The sequence below is a fragment of the Setaria viridis genome, chromosome 5, assembly GCF_005286985.2.
Source record: "Setaria viridis chromosome 5, Setaria_viridis_v4.0, whole genome shotgun sequence".
Lineage (NCBI taxonomy): Eukaryota > Viridiplantae > Streptophyta > Magnoliopsida > Poales > Poaceae > Setaria > Setaria viridis.
In genome coordinates this window covers 37,998,138-38,016,528 of record NC_048267.2, presented here as the reverse complement: position 1 = coordinate 38,016,528, position 18,391 = coordinate 37,998,138, and the positions used below count along the sequence as shown (strand labels likewise).

At 43.7% G+C, this 18,391-nt stretch overlaps 3 protein-coding genes and 1 non-coding gene across 13 annotated transcripts; 3 read left to right on the top strand and 1 right to left on the bottom strand.

The window, feature by feature from the left end:
- Window positions 1-114: 114 nt before the first annotated feature.
- On the bottom strand, window positions 115-5,290 carry LOC117855270 (external alternative NAD(P)H-ubiquinone oxidoreductase B3, mitochondrial). Its single transcript, XM_034737579.2, has 10 exons — window positions 4,848-5,290; window positions 3,618-3,879; window positions 3,299-3,505; window positions 2,661-2,911; window positions 2,129-2,345; window positions 1,940-2,044; window positions 1,115-1,384; window positions 885-1,006; window positions 541-660; window positions 115-442 (listed from the first exon to the last, which is right to left on the bottom strand). The coding sequence occupies exons 1-10, from the start codon at window positions 4,940-4,942 to the stop codon at window positions 355-357; spliced, it is 1,737 nt and encodes a 578-aa protein (XP_034593470.1). The 5' UTR covers window positions 4,943-5,290; the 3' UTR covers window positions 115-354.
- Window positions 5,291-8,105: 2,815 nt separating this feature from the next.
- On the top strand, window positions 8,106-12,234 carry LOC117858910 (probable 1-acyl-sn-glycerol-3-phosphate acyltransferase 5). 2 transcript variants are annotated; one of them, XM_034742063.2, is made up of 4 exons: window positions 8,106-8,267; window positions 9,831-10,561; window positions 10,808-10,938; window positions 11,689-12,234. In XM_034742063.2, exons 2-4 carry the CDS (start codon window positions 9,939-9,941, stop codon window positions 12,129-12,131), a joined length of 1,197 nt encoding a protein of 398 aa, XP_034597954.1. In that variant the 5' UTR covers window positions 8,106-8,267; window positions 9,831-9,938; the 3' UTR covers window positions 12,132-12,234. The 2 variants fall into 2 exon arrangements, with proteins under 2 accessions (XP_034597954.1, XP_034597955.1); XM_034742064.2 differs by having other exon boundaries at window positions 8,117-8,267; window positions 9,811-10,561.
- A 236-nt stretch (window positions 12,235-12,470) lies between these two features.
- Window positions 12,471-12,542, top strand: TRNAD-GUC (transfer RNA aspartic acid (anticodon GUC)). Its single transcript has one exon. It is a non-coding gene; the product is annotated as a tRNA-Asp (tRNA).
- A 936-nt stretch (window positions 12,543-13,478) lies between these two features.
- Window positions 13,479-17,690, top strand: LOC117857987 (sphingosine kinase 2). 9 transcript variants are annotated; one of them, XM_034740934.2, is made up of 10 exons: window positions 13,489-14,053; window positions 14,177-14,299; window positions 14,401-14,501; window positions 15,047-15,119; window positions 15,200-15,286; window positions 15,388-15,465; window positions 15,539-15,609; window positions 15,875-16,153; window positions 16,756-16,878; window positions 17,097-17,690. In XM_034740934.2, exons 1-10 carry the CDS (start codon window positions 13,696-13,698, stop codon window positions 17,301-17,303), a joined length of 1,500 nt encoding a protein of 499 aa, XP_034596825.1. In that variant the 5' UTR covers window positions 13,489-13,695; the 3' UTR covers window positions 17,304-17,690. The 9 variants fall into 9 exon arrangements, 5 of the variants coding, with proteins under 5 accessions (XP_072149845.1, XP_034596825.1, XP_072149842.1 ...); XM_072293741.1 differs by lacking the exon at window positions 13,489-14,053 and having other exon boundaries at window positions 15,051-15,119; window positions 15,177-15,286; XM_072293742.1 differs by lacking the exons at window positions 13,489-14,053; window positions 14,177-14,299 and having other exon boundaries at window positions 14,412-14,501; window positions 15,051-15,119.
- The last annotated feature ends 701 nt before the right edge of the window (window positions 17,691-18,391 follow it).

Below are 18,391 nucleotides of genomic sequence, written 5' to 3'. Positions count from 1 at the left end.
AGCAACTTAAGAGGCCTATCCAATTGTTCCATGCTTGCAAATTTACAAAATCTAATTAACCAGACATGTAGGCAACAGAACTCAGGATGAAAAGAACGAAGCGGAACATGCACATACTAAAACCCATATGGCACTATATCGAAAGCAATAAACATATATCCCAAGTAAGACCAGAAATACTCTCCGAACCAGTCATAGTGGATCGCATGGTAACAAAAGAACTGTCAAGGACAAAATTGGGTATCAAAAACCTTGCTAGGCTAAGCTTAGAAAATAGCGGGACAGCAAAACTGATGCAAGTAGCAGCATCTGGAATTAGGTAGGAGATGAACCAAGGAATCAGCCGATTCGAATCTATAGGCTGCTGGAGTCCCTTCCAAAGATGAACCGCCTCCCCCAATCTGAAACGACCAGCATCCTTGTGCGCCAGCTGAATTGCATGCTGTATTTAACAAAGAGCAAACGACCATCAAAACCAGCATTCAATCAGATGTGTCTGAGGGCCAGAGCAAAAAGCATACAGAATGGTGAGATCTATACCTTGCATAAGCAGAATACCACAGCCATTGAGTGCTGTGGCCAACATGTACCCAATCACCCGGCAACTGATAAGCTGTTTGCTCTCCACCCAGTGGAGCAAATTGGCCAAGATGCCTGTACCTGTAGGTCACAGGATAACAGATTAGTGAAGTCTGGATAATCATTCGTAGCCACGCAAACGGTAGTAACATCTAGTTACACGTGCCAATAAATATACGCCATTTGTGCACCTTGTACATCAAATACAACAACAAAATTACATTTATGTTTCAACAGGATTTTGTAATTTCGAATAATTGAGCAGTTTCTGTTGCAGATACATATAACAAGCATGGAAAACAGACCTGAAGGGTTTGAACCGATGACGCCCTGCACCTCTGATTCTTACAGGACCCTCAGGGTTTTCTTCACAAATCTTCATTCTGTTGAAACAATTAGCTAGATATGATCCCTCTTGAGCAGCAACCTGAAGCACCAACAAGCATCGATATAGAATGTCAGCACAAAGAGCGCAGAAGTTATCTTGCCAATCTGGAATACGAGTTACTCGGCTGTAATGCTACATATGAATTACCTGAGCTGTTGCTGGGAGCATCTTGACTTGAGAATCAACTTGAGCAAGGGCCTTTTTGAACTGCTCGATGTCCAGTTCTTTCAACTCCTTGGAGTTGCCATCCGAGTTCTTGAGTAGATCATGGAAGCCTTTCATTTGGTTGGATTTAAGATACAACTCCACTTGTGGGTATCTCTCACAGATGTCTCCAAGAACATCTTTTATTTCCTTCACAGTTAAAGTGCCGGAATTATCCTTGTCTGCTACTCGGAATATGGCAGCAACATCTTCCTGAAAATATTACAAATAAATATGTAAGAACTAAGAACACTCTAAACAGATGCTAGTTGATCGAAAAACAGCCACTTCCTGAAAATCCATTAATACAGCCCACTGAATATATAAGCACATAGATGACAAGAAATTTAGTTTGTACAATATACAATGTATTTACAAAACAGCAATATCTAGAGTTAATCACAGAGTAGGAATCAACATGGCCTTGTTGATGAAGCATCTAACAACAGATCAAAGTATAACTGAACCTGAAATTGAAAACCTGGCAGTATGTAACTCAGACTAAAAGCAATAACACATTTCTAATTGGTTCTTCTCATGTGTGAAAAAACCAGATATTTTTGGTAGAGCAAATTAGACACAGGTTATAAAAAGTAAGGCTGATACACATAATTGTCGTTTTTCCAGAACAAGCTAGACACAGGTGTAATTTTGAACTGAAAGAAAAAGGCAATGAATAGTGATTCTGCTAAATATAAGTGTCAAACCATGATGTGGTTATCTGGTACGAGTAACATGATGTTTAAAAAAAGAGTATCATGAACATACCATAACTTTTCTTTGAGCTATTGTTGCGCAATCACCAAGTGCATATACATCCTCACACCCTTGAACCCTGAGCCACTCATCAGTAGCTAGCGCACGCCGGTTCTCCTGCAACAGTTTTAGTGATACTTATTTACAAGTGGATACAACGAAATACATTTTTCACTCCTGGATGGAGGAAATGAGATATACCTGACCAACTTGCTTCATGAAATCCATAATGATGGGACGGGTTCCAATTCCAGTTGTCCAAACAGCCATCCCATAAGGAACAGCAACCTCTCCAGTTGCAGGATTGGTCATGGTAATATCCTTATGGTCTACCTTCACGACCTTAAAATTTGTCTTCAAATCTATACCATCCCTCTTGAACTTCTCTTCTGCAAATTGGGTGATTCTTTTGTCGAACCTAAACAAATCATGAAATATATTGTAAAAAGATCGCAACAGACGTGATATCAGGAGGCAAAAGGTGCATTAATAAGCATATAAACTGTTATTGACAAGATATTTTTTGAACCTCTCATATTAACTGCATAAACATAAGAAATGCCGCAATAAAAAGCATCAAATACGTGACACCAAATTTTAAGAAACACCTTTTGTTCTTTATGGAAAAGAAAAGAGGAAAGAAGTTCATTTGGTGTCTCCACATTATAGCCATGGGTTAACTAGATTGATGGAAGTAGACGTGGAAGGGGTACAAACCATTGAATGGACTTACATTGTAAGGATATGACCACCTGCTTCAATTACTGAAATGTTCACATACTTATTTACATCAGGATACAACTTTGCCAAGTCTTCATTCACAAAATCATGCAACTCTGCAGCAAATTCTACCCCCGTTGGGCCTCCACCAATAACGACAAAGTGAAGATTCTTCTTCCGCTCTTCCTCAGAAAGGTTTGGAAGGGAGGCTCTTTCAAAACATTTCAAGACACTCTTCCTGATATTTTGAGCATCTTCTACTTCCTACAATAGTGACGCTCTATCAAAAGGCATTGCATTGTACAAAATATATAGAAAATGTTTGCACCATTAAACACATATTACATCAAGAGAAATAAAACAATAAATTATGATGAAGATAGACCGAATCTGCTATCCAACTGCAGCAGCCCAAGGAACACATTGATTGAAAACAATATAGCCTGGTTGCACCAAGTTATTAACTTGACATGGTATGGTATGAGACAACGGATACACAAAGCAGCAGGTACACCAAGGCACATAAGAAAGTTTGTACCCAAGGTAATGTTGGCATCAACAAAAAGGTGGTAAATTGTTTCTAAAGTAGCTTTATTCACTGATTCAAATGTGGGGACTTCATTGCTTCTCTAGACCTTACATGGTACTTACCTTTAGGAAATGGCAATTCTCAGTAACACCTGGGGTGTTGAATGTATTAGGTCTAGCCCCAACACTGACAATCAGGTAATCATAATCCACAGAAAATTCACCGTTTCCATCAATGTTTGTCCCTACATCTGATCTGCAGTGGACCTTTTTGTTTGTTGGATCAATCTGGAAGCACTCGGCTTCCCAAAACCGGAATGCACCATTTCTCTACAGAATGATATACAGACATCAGTATCATATATACTACTAAACACAATTCGACAATCAGCGATAAGTGCTATAATTTAGAGCATATTCCCTATTAGTACTAGGGAGATACCTTTCTCACAATATTGCGAACTGGCTCCACAATACTACGTGCTTCAACTGTGCCACATGTCACGCTTGGCAACAAGGGAGTGAAGGTGAAGTAGTTGCGAGGTGATACCACATGGACATCATACAAGGATGTGTCAATATTTCTCAAGAAACTTGCACCTGCCCACCCAGTTCCAAGGATAACCACCTTCTTCTTGTTTCCGGTCCCATCACAAACTTGAAGAACCTGATTATCTTGACAAGCATAAGTTAAGGTGCCAGCTCTACAAAAGGTTAACGACAGAAGTGTGTCAGTCCTGAAAGAGTATAAGTGAAAGAATAGCACGTAAGCTGAAGTAAAAGAGTGACTGACCCTTGTATGGTCGCAGTAACATCTAAAGTGAAGTTTCTTACACTATTTCTGGATATATTTACAAATAGCCACTTCTGGGATTCATAAAAGTATTTTAGTACACAATGACTAAATATTATTTTCTGAAGGACATCATGCAGCACAAGACAGCAATTGTGAACTGCTGAAAAATCTTAGCTACTTTACTGATCAAATAGCATAATGAACAAGCATATTGTACAGAACTACAGCTGCATAATTAGAACCACATTCCGGGTATATGAACTAAAAAAGTAAGAATAATTTCATCTTCTACCATCTCATATCTAGATGACCAAAGCACATACACATAGCATTGCAGTGCAAATACGGCAGTCACATTGTCATCAGCATAAGGTAGACACTGTGATCAACTTAAATACCTAGAACACTTACTGCCTGGTCTAGTAAGTATACTCCTCTAAGATTGACACTCACCAAGTACGGGGCTATTCAAGTAATTTGCCTATTAAAAATCACAAAATTATTTTGCAACACCCGAATATAACACGCAGCACGATGGTTAGATACATCTACTAATTTATCAGGCCGTAAAACACATCTAGCAAGGTCAGACAGTATGCATCAACGCAGTGTGGTTTTAACAAACGAAGAGATCTACGATGCCGTAACAGAGTTTCGGAGTAAAACGTCCCATATCGAAGCAATTCAAAATTCTATCGACCGGCCGCAATAAACAATAAACTCTCCTTAATTCTGTTGCCCCCTGCCTCGAACTGCAAAGGGTTGGCAGAATGCACCACGACGACGGCGAGGCACATGCACGGATCAATCGACTAGCAGCGGGACGAAAAAGAAAAAAAAGGGAATGCATAGGGGAGATGAAGACGCTGGACGCACCCGACGGCGAAGACGACGAGACCCTTCTGCCAGCGCGGCGTGCGGCGCACGGCCTCGGCGGCCCGGCGCACCAGCGACAAGCCGCTGCTCGCCATCGCTCGCTCGCAACAGCCCGGACTCTCTCGGATCGCGTCGACGTGGGGTGCGCGCGCGGGGCAATGGTACGGCGAGGGTGGGGAGGAGCGGTTTGCTCGCTTCCCAAACACGCGGCGGCGGACGGGGGCGGTGGCGAGGTGCCTCCTCGACTTCCGGGGCGAGCCTAATATAGTAGTGGAGTACAGCACGAAGCCTTCCGGTGCGGCCCCTGCGGCGTAGATATTTTTTCACCTCAACCCTCGATTGGAGGAGGAATAACGTAATGCCGCGCCACCGCCGGAACGCACTGGCGCAGGCCGCAGGAACTCATTCATTTGGCCCCCTCAGGGATGAGTTTGGAAATGCAAAACTTTGAACGGGCGAATCAGGGATATGACCCGGGACAGCTCGCGGGCCGCGGTTGCTTGCCTTTTCGTTCGGTCGCGGTTACCACGTTCGTACATGCACACCCGAACCTCGGCGCGTACACGATCCGACGGTCGGGGCGTGTACGTGGACGGCTGCGATGGTCGCGCGAGATCTTGGGGTAGGTGAGGCGTGCGCCGCGCGCCGGTCTATTGACTTGTGAACCAAGAAAGAAAGGAGAGGCAGGGGCATGGAGGGAAGTGCGGGGAGCCGGAGATCCTGGTGTTTACAGGTCAGAGACAGGAGAGACCAGGGAGATTTTGCGGCGGCGCAGCTGTACGGCGCTAGGGTTTTGTTTTTCTTTCCCCGTTTGTCTAGGAAACATGTGATTGTTTTTTGTGTCTTGTAAGGCAATATTTGAATTGGAGGTTTGGTGTATTTGTGCTAACTTAAATAATTAACCGGAAAATGGAAATGGAATGTTGGAGTAGATACCAAATCTTGCGAGAATTGAAAATGGTGTTGCGAGTGATTAAGGAAACGTTTAAATATAAGGAAATGAACACAGATCCTTTTAACTTTCGAACCAGAACGAACACTCATCGAGGAAAATAGGAAAATGCTCACTCGGTGCAGCCGTCAAATGTAACTTTTGAACATGTAGAACAATTATTCATGAAAGTGGAAAGGTATCAATAAGACAATAACGTATCTCGGTGCACGAGAGGTCAGATCTCAGGGAAGTTGCGAAAGGATCTCTAGTATAGTGGTTAGACCACCTAAGTAGCACCTAGCAGATCCAGTTTTGACTCCCCATATGAGCGAATTAAACAGGTTTGGAATAAAAAATTATAAAAAAATAGGTAGGGACTTCCCCAGCTGACTTCGGTTAGATCTCACGAAAGTTGCTTTCATGTTCTCCAGCATCCATTTCCGTTTTGGCCAAAGGAGTTTATTGTCCATACTCCAGTCTCCACATGAGCGGCCATCAATTCATCTCATATTCGCATTGTTGGTAAATGCAGCATTTAGTATGGCCTCCTCGACAAGAAAGTAAATGTATGGCTCTGCCCCTAGAAGCGCCCCCATCGGTACAATGTTGCATGATTATGGGCTGTAATCCATACTAAATCTCTCAATGCCTTCCACTAAAAGAAGGTTCCCTTCCTCCTCTTCCCAAAACGACGTGACAACTCTCATGTCTCATCCAACAGGTATCATGGTTAAACCCTTTTCCACTAGGATTCTAGGACAGAAGGAGCGTATAGGATTACCACATCACTACCCTTACGTGGTCTCCTCTTCGGCTCTGATATGAATTGCGATCGCACTCCCCTGGTGATCTTCTGTTTGTCGAATTGTGCAGAATATCATCATCTGAATGCTATGTAAGTTGGTTTGCATCCTTGGACCATGCATGCTATATGTAAATTGTGAAAATTTGACCGCACTATGTTTACCGTGAAGGAGAACACTTTACGTACAGCCATTATTTGGATTCAACTCGATAAGTACATCGAAATTAACATATTATTAACGCCCCGCTAATTGTTTTAATAAACTATTAAAATCTTAATCTAAAGTACTCAACTAGCCTAAAAACAAAAGTACCCTCCAATGGGAGGGTACACATTTTTTATGCAAAACTTTGTATAAGTTCTACCCTCTGGTGCCCGTACCTAAGCAAAGGAAGTCCGAAAGGTAGACCCAAATAAAAAATAAATAGTATCTTTGACCAAATAAGTAAGAAGAAAAATGATCCTTACTTCGATACGAGAATAGAAGATTCGACACATCGCATTTTTCTTGTGCCCAGTAAAGGATTAAGAAGGTCCACTGTTCCTCATAAAAAGAACTTGTTCTTTTGCATGAGATAGAAATAATGAACTCCATAAAATTGATAGGTTTTTCCCCCTAAATCCTAGGAACTATAGTCGAGTTGTACACGTGCCAGTACTTGCGAAGGTAAAATACTTACGAAAAACTTGGCTACGGAATTCTATTGTGATCAACCCAACTTCAATCATACTTCTATCTCAGAATTCCATTAGGCTCAGGATGAGCCTAAAAGGTAATTGTTGTGTGAAATGAAAAGCGAGACAAATAGTTTCTACGTGGACCTGTCCCCTTGTGAAATTTACTCGAGATACTACTTTACTCTAGTAGAACTACAACATGTCATTTCGTCGTCCACTCGCGAAAACAGGAGTCGTCACAGGGGAGTTGTTCTTGATTGCACCCACCTTCGCAATGGAGAGCTGCAAGCTAGGATTAGATTTCGTGGGCCATATTCCTTTTTCCGCGATTCCTACTATGTTGGGCCAAACAAACCAAGCTCCTTTTTCCGCCGCACAAACACGTCCAAGAGTTGGGCCCAGCACTGCCGCAACACTGTAGCCGGGCGTCCACCTACCTATCGCCGCCGGCCGGCCGCACGAGCCGCCACGGAACCCACCCGGGGCCCGCGGGAGGTCTCATCCGTCCAAAACTCTCTTGACAACGCCGAGGCAACCGGAAGAAATGACCGAGCGGGCGGGGAGTGGACCATGACGAACGAACCCGCACGGCCACACCCCCCATGCCCACCGCTCCGCGGTCCCCCCAGCGTCGCGACGCGCGGGCGGCCGCCGCGCGGCCGCGACCACGCCCCGAGTCCCTGACGCGGGGCGCTCCCGCACCGCGCCCCGAGTCCCGAGAGCGGCCTGCCTGCAGCCTACGGCACGGCCTGCGGCTGCCTGCAGTGGACTGATGATTAGAGCGCGTGCGCAGTAGGCGGTAGTATAAAGCTCCGCTCCCCCGGGGGCGCCGCTCCGGTCTGCCCCTGGTTCCTATAGCGTGGTGCGACCCGGGATTCCCTCGTGCTCTCCTGTCCCCCTCCCCCCGCCCCCCTGAGGGGAGGACCCCGCAGATCCCATCGGAATTCACGGCCGCATCCAGGCCGGCCCTCCCCGCCTCCCGGCGACGACCAATTCTCCCCTGGTATGTCAGCCACTCTGTCTCGCTCGCTGCACCCTATTCATCCGTTCTTTCTTTCAAGCAATCCTGCGCTTGTGGTCTTCTTCGTTTAAGGTTCGAGCCGAGGACGGCGCCTCGGGCGGCCGATTCGGCGTTGCTGGGTTCCTGGGCGAGTTCGTATCTCTAGGATTATGGGTTGGTGTTTCTTTGGTTATAGGCGATTTCCGTGAGCTAACTGAGCAACCGTGATGGGATGGTTAGGTGTGTCGCCGTGAGTTGCTTTGATCACTCTGAATCTAACATGGAGGTGCAACTACTGTTGGCCATGGGTGGCCACATGGCGGAGCACCCTAAGCATTGCAGAGGCTGAATTTTCGCTGTTAGTGGTATGCAGAAATGGGAATTTTGTGAAAGGAGGCCTACGCATGGAATTGTGATATTCCTTCTACCGATTTTGCAGATAGGTAGATCGTCAATATGCTTCTCTTTGCAATCCATGCTTTGCTTGCAAAGGGGATTTGTGTTTCTGAAGGCATGTAGAACGGCCGAACAGGAAAGGTGGTTCTTCTGAAATGTTTGAATAGGGGGAGGGTAATTATGTAATCATGAAGAGACATACACCATTTTTATGCAATGTCTTGATGGTACTTTTAGATTAGCTTTCTGGTGGTGCAATTATATGGTTCATAATTAGTGGAGCCGTGGAGAACCACCAGTTACTTTTGAATGCATCTGGACTGCATAAATGATTGTTTTGGAGTTCAATCTACGATAGTCGATCTATTCCTTGCTGTCCAAAACAGGGAATCTTTTATTTGTCCTGAGCGTGCTGGGACATACATGCTGCGCAATACGACAGATGTCTGCATGGCATTTTTGGTATATTTCAGCCTGAGTAGTAGAATTCGATTTGGATAATTGGATGTTGGGTGATGACTTGTGCAATAATTGTTGTATCTGATGGAGTGTCGCGACCCGTGCAGATGCTCTAAAGGCATCAATTGCGACGAGAGCTAATAGTTTGGTAGCCGTCAGCTGAGCGGTTGAGTTTCATATTCTGGGTGGTTGTTTTCATATAGTCTTCCCAATTGGGGCTAGGATTTAGTGAGCTGCAAGCTGTTGAACCAGCGCAATAACTGCTGTATTATTTGAGGGCATTAACTGCTGTATTTGATGGCGTTTCTAAACTCACACTGATACACTAAAGCTACCAATCACCTTGAGAGTTCAGATTTGATGGAAAAGTGGAAATTTGTCGGTACTCGCTAGATACTCACCCATACAGCCACGTGTTTGCGATTGTGCAGCCTCATGCAGAGTTACAGAGAAGATGAGATAATGGGAAATTCTGGGTTTGTGTATGTGAATCTTGTGTTTTCCTGCTGATATGCATGGCAGATGGTGTTGTTATGTCCCGTAATGGTAGATTATTTTTGGGTGTGATTGGAGGTCACCTTGCAATATTGCTAACCTTCTGATGAAACTGACTTAAAGTGATAGCGTTTCTTTCAAGTAAATTATGCTAACTTAAGTCTTAAATAGCAACAGTATGCTAACATCTGATCAGTAATGTTGACTTTTTTGCAGTTCTCGTTTCTCCTACCCTTCATGATGTTTAGATAATCAACGGTGCTGGGTTTTAGCCCTGTTTTGAAATTTTGAATTGTGCTAAGGATTCAGTCTTAGTCGTGAAAGATGAATGGTTCAAATGGTTCCCAAGAGCATCATGTCAGTGGAGAGGAGGAAGTGCACCATGTTAGCCGACCCATTCTGAACAATGGACCAAAGCACCGTCCATTGACCCCCATGAGGCAATGCCGTGGTGTAGCATGTGTAGCTGTTATACTGTCAACAGCATTCCTGTTGATAGTTTACTTGGCCCCTATTACTACTTTTGTTGTGCGGCTGTTCAGCGTGCATTACAGCCGAAAGGCGACTTCCTTTCTGTTTGGAATGTGGTTATCTTTATGGCCATTCTTGTTTGAGAAGATAAACAAAACCAAGGTTGTCTTCTCTGGTGAAAATGTGATTCCAAAAAGGCGTGTATTGATATTTGCTAACCACAGGACTGAGGTTGATTGGATGTACTTGTGGGATCTTGCATTGAGGAAAGGGCATTTAGGATATATCAAGTACATACTTAAGAGCAGCTTGATGAAGTTGCCTATTTTTAGCTGGGCATTTCACATTTTTGAGTTTATTCCGGTAGAACGGAAATGGGAGATTGATGAAGCAATTATCCAGAACAAACTATCAAAATTTAAGAACCCCAGAGATCCTATCTGGTTGGCGGTTTTCCCTGAAGGCACAGATTATACGTAAGGGCATAATCATCTTTGAAATTCTTTGTTTGTATATTTGTGTAATCCACATGCATGACTGAATATGTACTTAATCACATATATTTAATGTCTCAAATTTCAATAGTTATTGATTACCAAACCAATATTATATGTGGCCATCCATTTTTACATTGCTTCTATGTATTGCTTGTCATTTTATTGAATGTGCATGATTCTTCCTCTTTTCCTATATTTGGTTGCTGATTGCTGATTCTGTATTAGTGAGAAGAAATGCATCAAGAGTCAAGAGTATGCTTCAGAGCACGGTTTGCCTAAGCTAGAACATGTTCTTCTTCCAAAGACAAAGGGGTTCATTTGTTGTTTGCAGCAGCTGAGGAGTTCCTTAGATGCAGGTGAACACCATTTCCCCCTACTTCTCATACCGTGCATGCATGATACATTTGCTGCCATGATGTTGTGTGGTACTGTCTGGATTTCTTCTTTCTTTTCTTAGCAGCAGAATCTTTATCAACTAACATCTATAAATCTACAATTGAAAATTCCATCTCTTGAGTTTTAGAAGTATATCCATTACATGTGATGTTAATAGTGAAAAATCTATATTCACTCTCTGTCAAATTGTTATGCCTTGAATATGAATAAGCATTCTTAGAACCCATAAAGTTTCTAAAAAAGATCACATGTGATGTTATTTGTGAAAAATCTATATTCACTATTTGCTATTGTTATGGTTTTGAGTAACAAGTACATGGGTTTTCAGCTCCTGGCATAGATTGAAAAAATGTTCTCACTGTTATAGCCATCTAATTGTAATTTTGAGTTAATAAAATGGGGCGTATTTTGCTTCCAAAGCGAACTAAATAAGTCCGTATCAGGTGTTGTACAGTCTGTGCGGTCCAATTATTAGTGTCTGAACCAGTATGTACTAGCATTTTGAAAATATCTCGTCACTGTTACTGAAAGGACCACATATACTTGAATTCCCAGTAACCTAAAATATAACAGCAATTTCAAAAGCCTAGCTACTTTGTAGTTTTTGAAGAACTTCTTTTCCGCTTCTGCAATGTATTTTGGCTAAGTTCCACACTTTTTTTTTTTATATATTTGACTGACTCATGAGTCCTGACATGCCGTTCTTGCAGTTTATGATGTCACAATCGCATACAAGCATCGACTGCCAGATTTTCTGGATAATGTATATGGTGTTGATCCTTCTGAAGTCCACATCCACATCAGGACTATTCAGCTCTCTGACATCCCCACATCAGAAGACGAAATAACTGACTGGATGATAGAGAGGTTCAGGCAGAAGGACCAACTCCTGTCAGATTTTTTCGCGAAGGGCCACTTCCCCGACGAAGGAACTGAAGGAGATTTATCGACACCGAAGTGCCTGGCAAACGTTTTTGTGATAGTCGGCTTGACAGGCATCTGCCTCTTCCTAACCCTTTTTTCGTCTGTGTGGTTCAAGATATATGTCGTAGCAAGCTGCGCTTACCTCTCGTTTGTTACCTATTATTCCGTTCTACCACCCCAACTGGTAGGTTCACCGGAGGGTGGTGTCAAGGCCAAAAAGGCTGTGTAGAAGATGATGTAATTTGTGACCGAGAACTGTATATCCGCCAGCCAAAGATGTTTACAGCTGGAAGTCTGGCGTGTGCCATTTTAAGATTCCCATTCATGCTGTAGAGTTTTGATGTCTGCGTATGGAGTCATTTTCTCGTGTCATCAGTGTAGGAGGGCTCTTATCTGAAGGCAGTGAAATGTGCTCTGAGCTAGAGATTGAACAGTAACATGATACGAATCGAGCTCATTTACATCTGTCGTTCCATTGCATGCCTTGCCCGAAAAATGCGATTAGCCTTTCGGTGCTCAATTCATCACACAACGACAATAAGAACTAATTCAAGCAGTCACCAGCCAAGTCGTTGTAGTATAGTGGTGAGTATTCCCGCCTGTCACGCGGGTGACCCGGGTTCGATCCCCGGCAACGGCGCAATTTTTTATTTTATAATGCTCTACTTCTTTTTTGTTAGACGCAAACAGAAATGGATTTGATACGCTTCTGTTTCCTCTCTCCACGGGTCTAGAAGTCAGAACACGTCGCCGTCCCATTCAATGCACAGAATCAATTGTGAAAGTTACATGCCAGTCACTTCCATTCCATACTTTTTCTTCAAGAAAATCCTTGCAAAAAACCGATCCCCTCAGGCTCAACCTTTCCAATCATGGTACTGTTGTGAAAACCACACTCGAGCTGTTTTCGCCTATCCCATCTGATAACTCCACAGTCGTTCGCCTCTAGAAGACCTTCCATGAACACGCAGTATGCAGTGCAGGGCTCTCATAATTAGGAAGTTAATTAGACCCCGCCGCATAGTTTATTATGGTTGGCTCGCGTTTACAGTTACTAACTCTGAACCATCTCCGTACGCCTCAATCTGATGATACCACTACCTGGCTAGCCGGGTGCCCAGTCGCCGTGCACGGCAAGCGAGCTGCCCAGCGGTTTGAACTGATCGCCGGATGACATGGAAGGGTGAAGAGGAAGCCCATAGCGTTAAGCAATGAGACGATGAGCACCCCATCGCCTCCTGTCAGCTTACAACTGCTATAAAATTTAGTCCCTATCACATCAAATATTTAGATACTAATTAGGAGTATTAAATATAGATTAATTATAAAACCAATTGCACAGATGGAGGCTAATTCGCGAGACGAATCATTAATATGTGCTAATCATGGACTAATTAGGCTTAATAGATTCGTCTCGCGAATTAGTCTCCATCTGTGCAATTAGTTTTATAATTAGCTCATATTTAATTCTCTTAATTAGCATCCAAAGATTCGATGTGATAAGAACTACACTTTAACTTAAGGATCCAAACACACAATAAGTACGAAGTGTCATTCCAACGTGGGGATTGCCATGACCAACAGAGCAATGAGCAGCCCGTCGCTTTCGTTCCCATAACATCCAGCACGTCGCCACTCGAGCCCGTCCGCCCCCTCCACATCGATCGCCTCGTCCTGCTCCTGCCCGTCCACGCTGCCTCCTGCTCCTGCGTGCGCGCCACTCCCTTGTCAAGCGCCCAAACCTCCGCCAGCACACGACTCCGCCGCTACGCCAGGGACAGGGAGGGCAGGGCATGGAGGACCGCGCCGCCACGGCCAGTGTCCGCGTGGACGGCGCGCCGGCGGAGGCGACGCTCGGGGGCGGGGAGCTACGGTGGCGCCGCGCGACCGGCGGCGGCGGTGCGGGGGAGCGGGCGCTGTCGCTGGAGCGCGAGGTGCTCGGGGTCGAGGCGAGGGGGAAGGAGGTCGTTGTGAGGGCCTTCGTTGCGGCGGGCGCGGGCAGGGCGACGTCGTGCGCGTCCGGCGCGGGCGCGGGAGGGAAGAAGGGAGCTGGGAGGCGGTGCAGGCGGGACTTCGTGCTCGAGATGGCCGACGGCGAGGGCGCCGCCGCGGCGTGGGGCGAGAGGATGAGACGCTGCCTCGACTCGTTCGGTATGTGTGCTCACTGCTCAGGCTAGATGGAAGTGCTCCCCTGTTTTGATTCTCTTCTCACACTAATTAATGCGAGATCAAAATACCTGTTAATCATGTCTGTGCTGAAAACTTCACCCGTAGGCCGGCCGAAGAGACTGTTCACTTTCGTCAACCCCTTCGGCGGCAAGAAATGCGCGAAGAAGATCTACGACGCGGAAATCAAGCCTCTGTTTGAAGCTGCGGGTGTGAGCATCACAGTGCAAGGTTCAGCATGCAAATGCGGATGGTTTTCCATGAATTTTACCAAGTATTTTTCCATGGTTTTTGCGGTTACATCGATCCGTTTTGTTCGTGATCTGTTTCAGAGACCGAGTACCGGGGACATGCCCGGGAGGTGGCGACTTCCCTCGACCTTGCCAAGTACGACGGCATTGTCTGCGTTAGCGGCGACGGTGTCCTCGTGGAGGTTAGTGACTTAGTGACAAACCAGTGTTTGCAGCCTAGTATGCTGTATGTTCTGAACGATAAGCGCGTAACATGCGTTCAGGCTGGCCTGACGGGGCTTCAATGTAGAGCGCTGACTTACGTTTTGTTTGTACTCAGCAAGGTTACTTGAATCTGATAAACCTCAAACCTCGTTTCAAAAAAGAATAATAAACCTCAAACTTCACAGAGTTCATCTGAAATGTGGTTGTTTAAGCCAGTTGTTCATTGGTTAACGTTTTTTTGACGTGATACCCCTTCCTCACAAATACCTAGTGAAGATTGCCTGAAGAAATAGTATGTTATCTGAAAGTGTACAGTACTAACACTGATGCATCACCATGTTCTCCTGTTTGTCATAGCTTGTGATACATATTTGGATCCAGTCTTAGTCCCTGGAAATCTAAAAACCACTGGGTTCCAGTCATTCTTATTGTTAACATCTGCGAGGAAAGGTGTAACCTTTTTTTTTTTTGCGAGGAGGAAACGTGTAACCTGTTGCTTCTGATGCTGTGATTTCTGACCTAGGTAGTGAACGGAATTCTTCAACGAACAGATTGGGAGGAGGCAATAAAGATGCCAATTGGGCTAATTCCAGCGGGTAAAACAATATTAACTACAACACTACCACAAGAAAATTCTGAAAGCCACAGAACAGGCCTGGTCTTGTCATGTGTGCAGGTACAGGAAATGGCATGGCTAAATCACTCCTGCATGCTGCCAGTGAGAAATGCTCTGTTTCAAATGCTGTATTTGCCATTATCAGAGGTCATCTCTCTATTCCTTTCTTTCTCATGCACGGAAGTACATGAATCATGCGGATTTCCTGGGGAGAATCTTATGGAACACAAACTTCTGGTTATACACAGGTCACAAGCAGTCCTTAGATGTCTGTACCATTTTGCAAGGGGAGAAGAAATTTTTTAGTGTCTTGCTAATGACTTGGGGTATGCAACAGACTTTATAAAATAGAGGTAATTCTAAGAAACTTTTCTGATTGTTACCTGATTGACGTCTTAGGTTTGGTGGCCGACATAGATATTGAGTCTGAGAAATACAGGTGGATAGGAAGTGCACGCTTGGACTTCTATGTATGTACTAAAACACTCCCATTTCTTGGCAGTTCTTTCATCTATCTTCTCTGAAAGATCTAGGCCTTGCCTTTTGTCCTTTCTTTTCCTGAATTTGTATCCAACTCCTTGCTGACATCATTTGGACTTGTTAATTATGACAAGTAATTGACATGGCTGGGACCTGTAGGATCAGTTCTAGCTTCAGAAAGTTGCCTTCCGATTTTGTTTCTTTGCTGTTTGGGAAATGATCCCTGAAGTCTAACAAGCTCTAGCCTTGTTTCAGGCCGTGGTTCGCATAATGAACTTGCGAAAATACTGTGGAAATATTCACTTCGTGCCTGCCCCAGGCTATGAGGCATATGGAGAACCCATCAAGCAAGTCAAGAATTTCATGGTAGAGTCTCTGGAGCAAAATGGAAAATCTCATCCGTCTTCTTATCCAGGTCCTTCGGTCGAGTTCCAAGCTTCAGACTGGAGATTTGTTGATGGTCCATTTGTTGCAGTTTGGATAAACAACGTGCCATGGGCTGCCGAGGATATCATGGCAGCTCCTGAGGCAAAGGTAACCCAATAATATGCTCTAGCAATAGTAACACTTTATCAAGGGTCCCCATTTCCTTTTGTACTTTGAAACCTGTGCTTAGCTAGCGTGTTCACTTGCCAAATGAACTTCAGAAAATGTTCGGAACTACTTCCTCTGTCCTAAATTACTATTCGTTTTAACTTTTCTAGATACATACCTTTTGATATACATCTAGATATATACTTGCCAAATGAACTTCGGAAAATGTTCGTACAGAACTACTTCCTCCGTCCCAAATTACTATTCGTTTTAGTTTTTCTAGAGACATACCTTTTGATATGCACCTAGATATATATAGATACATAACAAAAATGATGTGTCTAGAAAAGGTAAAATGAATAGTAATTTGGGACGGAGGGAGTACAGTTCTTAAGGCTAAATGCCTCTCTTCAGTAGCTCATTTTTTATTATGACAAGGGCTTTGCGTTTTTGCTTGTATGCGTTAATGGAATGCCTCTCATCATTATGCATCGTATATTCGAGTATTCAGTTCCATTCGCTTCTGGAGGAGTGTTTTTTTTTATCAGCCTTGATTTAGTATATTTGACTCAAGGAAGCTGAATGCTATGATTGTGGTGCAGTTCGCAGATGGCTATATGGATGCAGTCATACTCAGAGATTGTCCAAAGGCCGATCTTTTAGCTCTACTGATGAAGATGAGCGATGGGAGCTATGTCAAATCACCTTATGTTACATATCTCAAGGTTAGTTTTTCTCATCCACTGAAATTTAGATGTTGCAACTTACAGTGACGTTTTCCCCAAAGTAAAAAAAAAACCATATTAGGTTATATTTTAACTGAATAAAAGGTGCTTCAACAGTTCAACTTATGTCTTGTTGCGAGTGCAGCATGATTAGTTATCATGATCCAATAGTCCATCAGTAACAAGGAAACGAACCCCCTTACTGTGACTTTTTGCAGGTAAGATCTTTTAAATTATCTCCAGGCCCGCTTGTTGGGAACCCAAAAAAGGGTGGCATTATAGACGTGGACGGTGAGGTAATTGCTAGAGGAGAAGGAACGTACGGCAGAAGCCAACATCAAGATGTGATGGCTTATGGTCCTCCTATTCAGCTGACAGTGCACCAAGCATTGGCTACTGTATATTGCCCTAACAAAATTCGGTGAAGATTGGCGTTGACAAAACAAAAAATTGCCTACAACTTTGCCAAGTTCTAGAAGAAACATGCTCAAGTAGAGAGACAACAAGAAAGGGATCTTACAGTTCTTTTGTCAACAAGCCAATGAAAGCCGAAACCAAGAAAAGGTTGTCTTTTGCTAAGACAACTGTGGCATTCATGAATGTCAGACCAAATACCCTCAAATGACCTTCCCTTTCTGCCCTTTATCATATCTCCTAAGGTTAATCGCGTCAATTGTTTTTATTGTTGTTTAATAATTTTATGACTTATTCTTCATGAGCTGTAACTTGTAACTAACAACCCAGTGTAGATAGTACTGTTCATATACCATCATAATTTTCTATTGGGCATGATAAATTGATTTACGGTGAAATGATCGTGACGTGTTAAAGTAATCCATATATATGGTTTGTATTTGCACAACTCTTGAACATTTTGTTCAATCTCTTCATTGGAAAACAGAATCAGAAAGTAGGCACATAATGATTCCTTCCGAATTTTATTTAGTGCCTGAGAGTTGCTTAAGAGGGGTTTATTCAGAGGCGACTGTGATGCATTTCTAGGCAACCACAGCCTGAGTCAGGCCGCCGGAAAAGGCATCTCCACGTGTACATGTGACCGCATTGGTTATCTCGGCCGTTCATTTGCCTCACATGATATCTATCCAACCGTTGAATTTTTCACCTACTCATGATTCTCTCACCTACCCATGATTCATTTCACCGTTAATTTTGAAATGAATGGTCCATATAGATCATGTGATCACATGTGTACGTTTGAAAAATCCACATTCTAGAATCGGGGGCCTAACTCCGGCACCTTTATTTACAAAGTATTGCAAACGCTAATGCTGATATCAAAGGTTACTGCCAGTTAAAAGAACTATCGTGTCCGCGAAGTACTCACTCCTCGCAACAACACAAACCAGGAAACCACGACTGTCTAAACAAGAACGGACATAGAACATTCTGTCAACTACGAAATCAAGAACTCTAGACATCACAAAGTTTCATCACAGAGAGGATGTTCTATCCAAAAGAAATCTCAGAGTTGAGGTACATATTTTCTCATAAC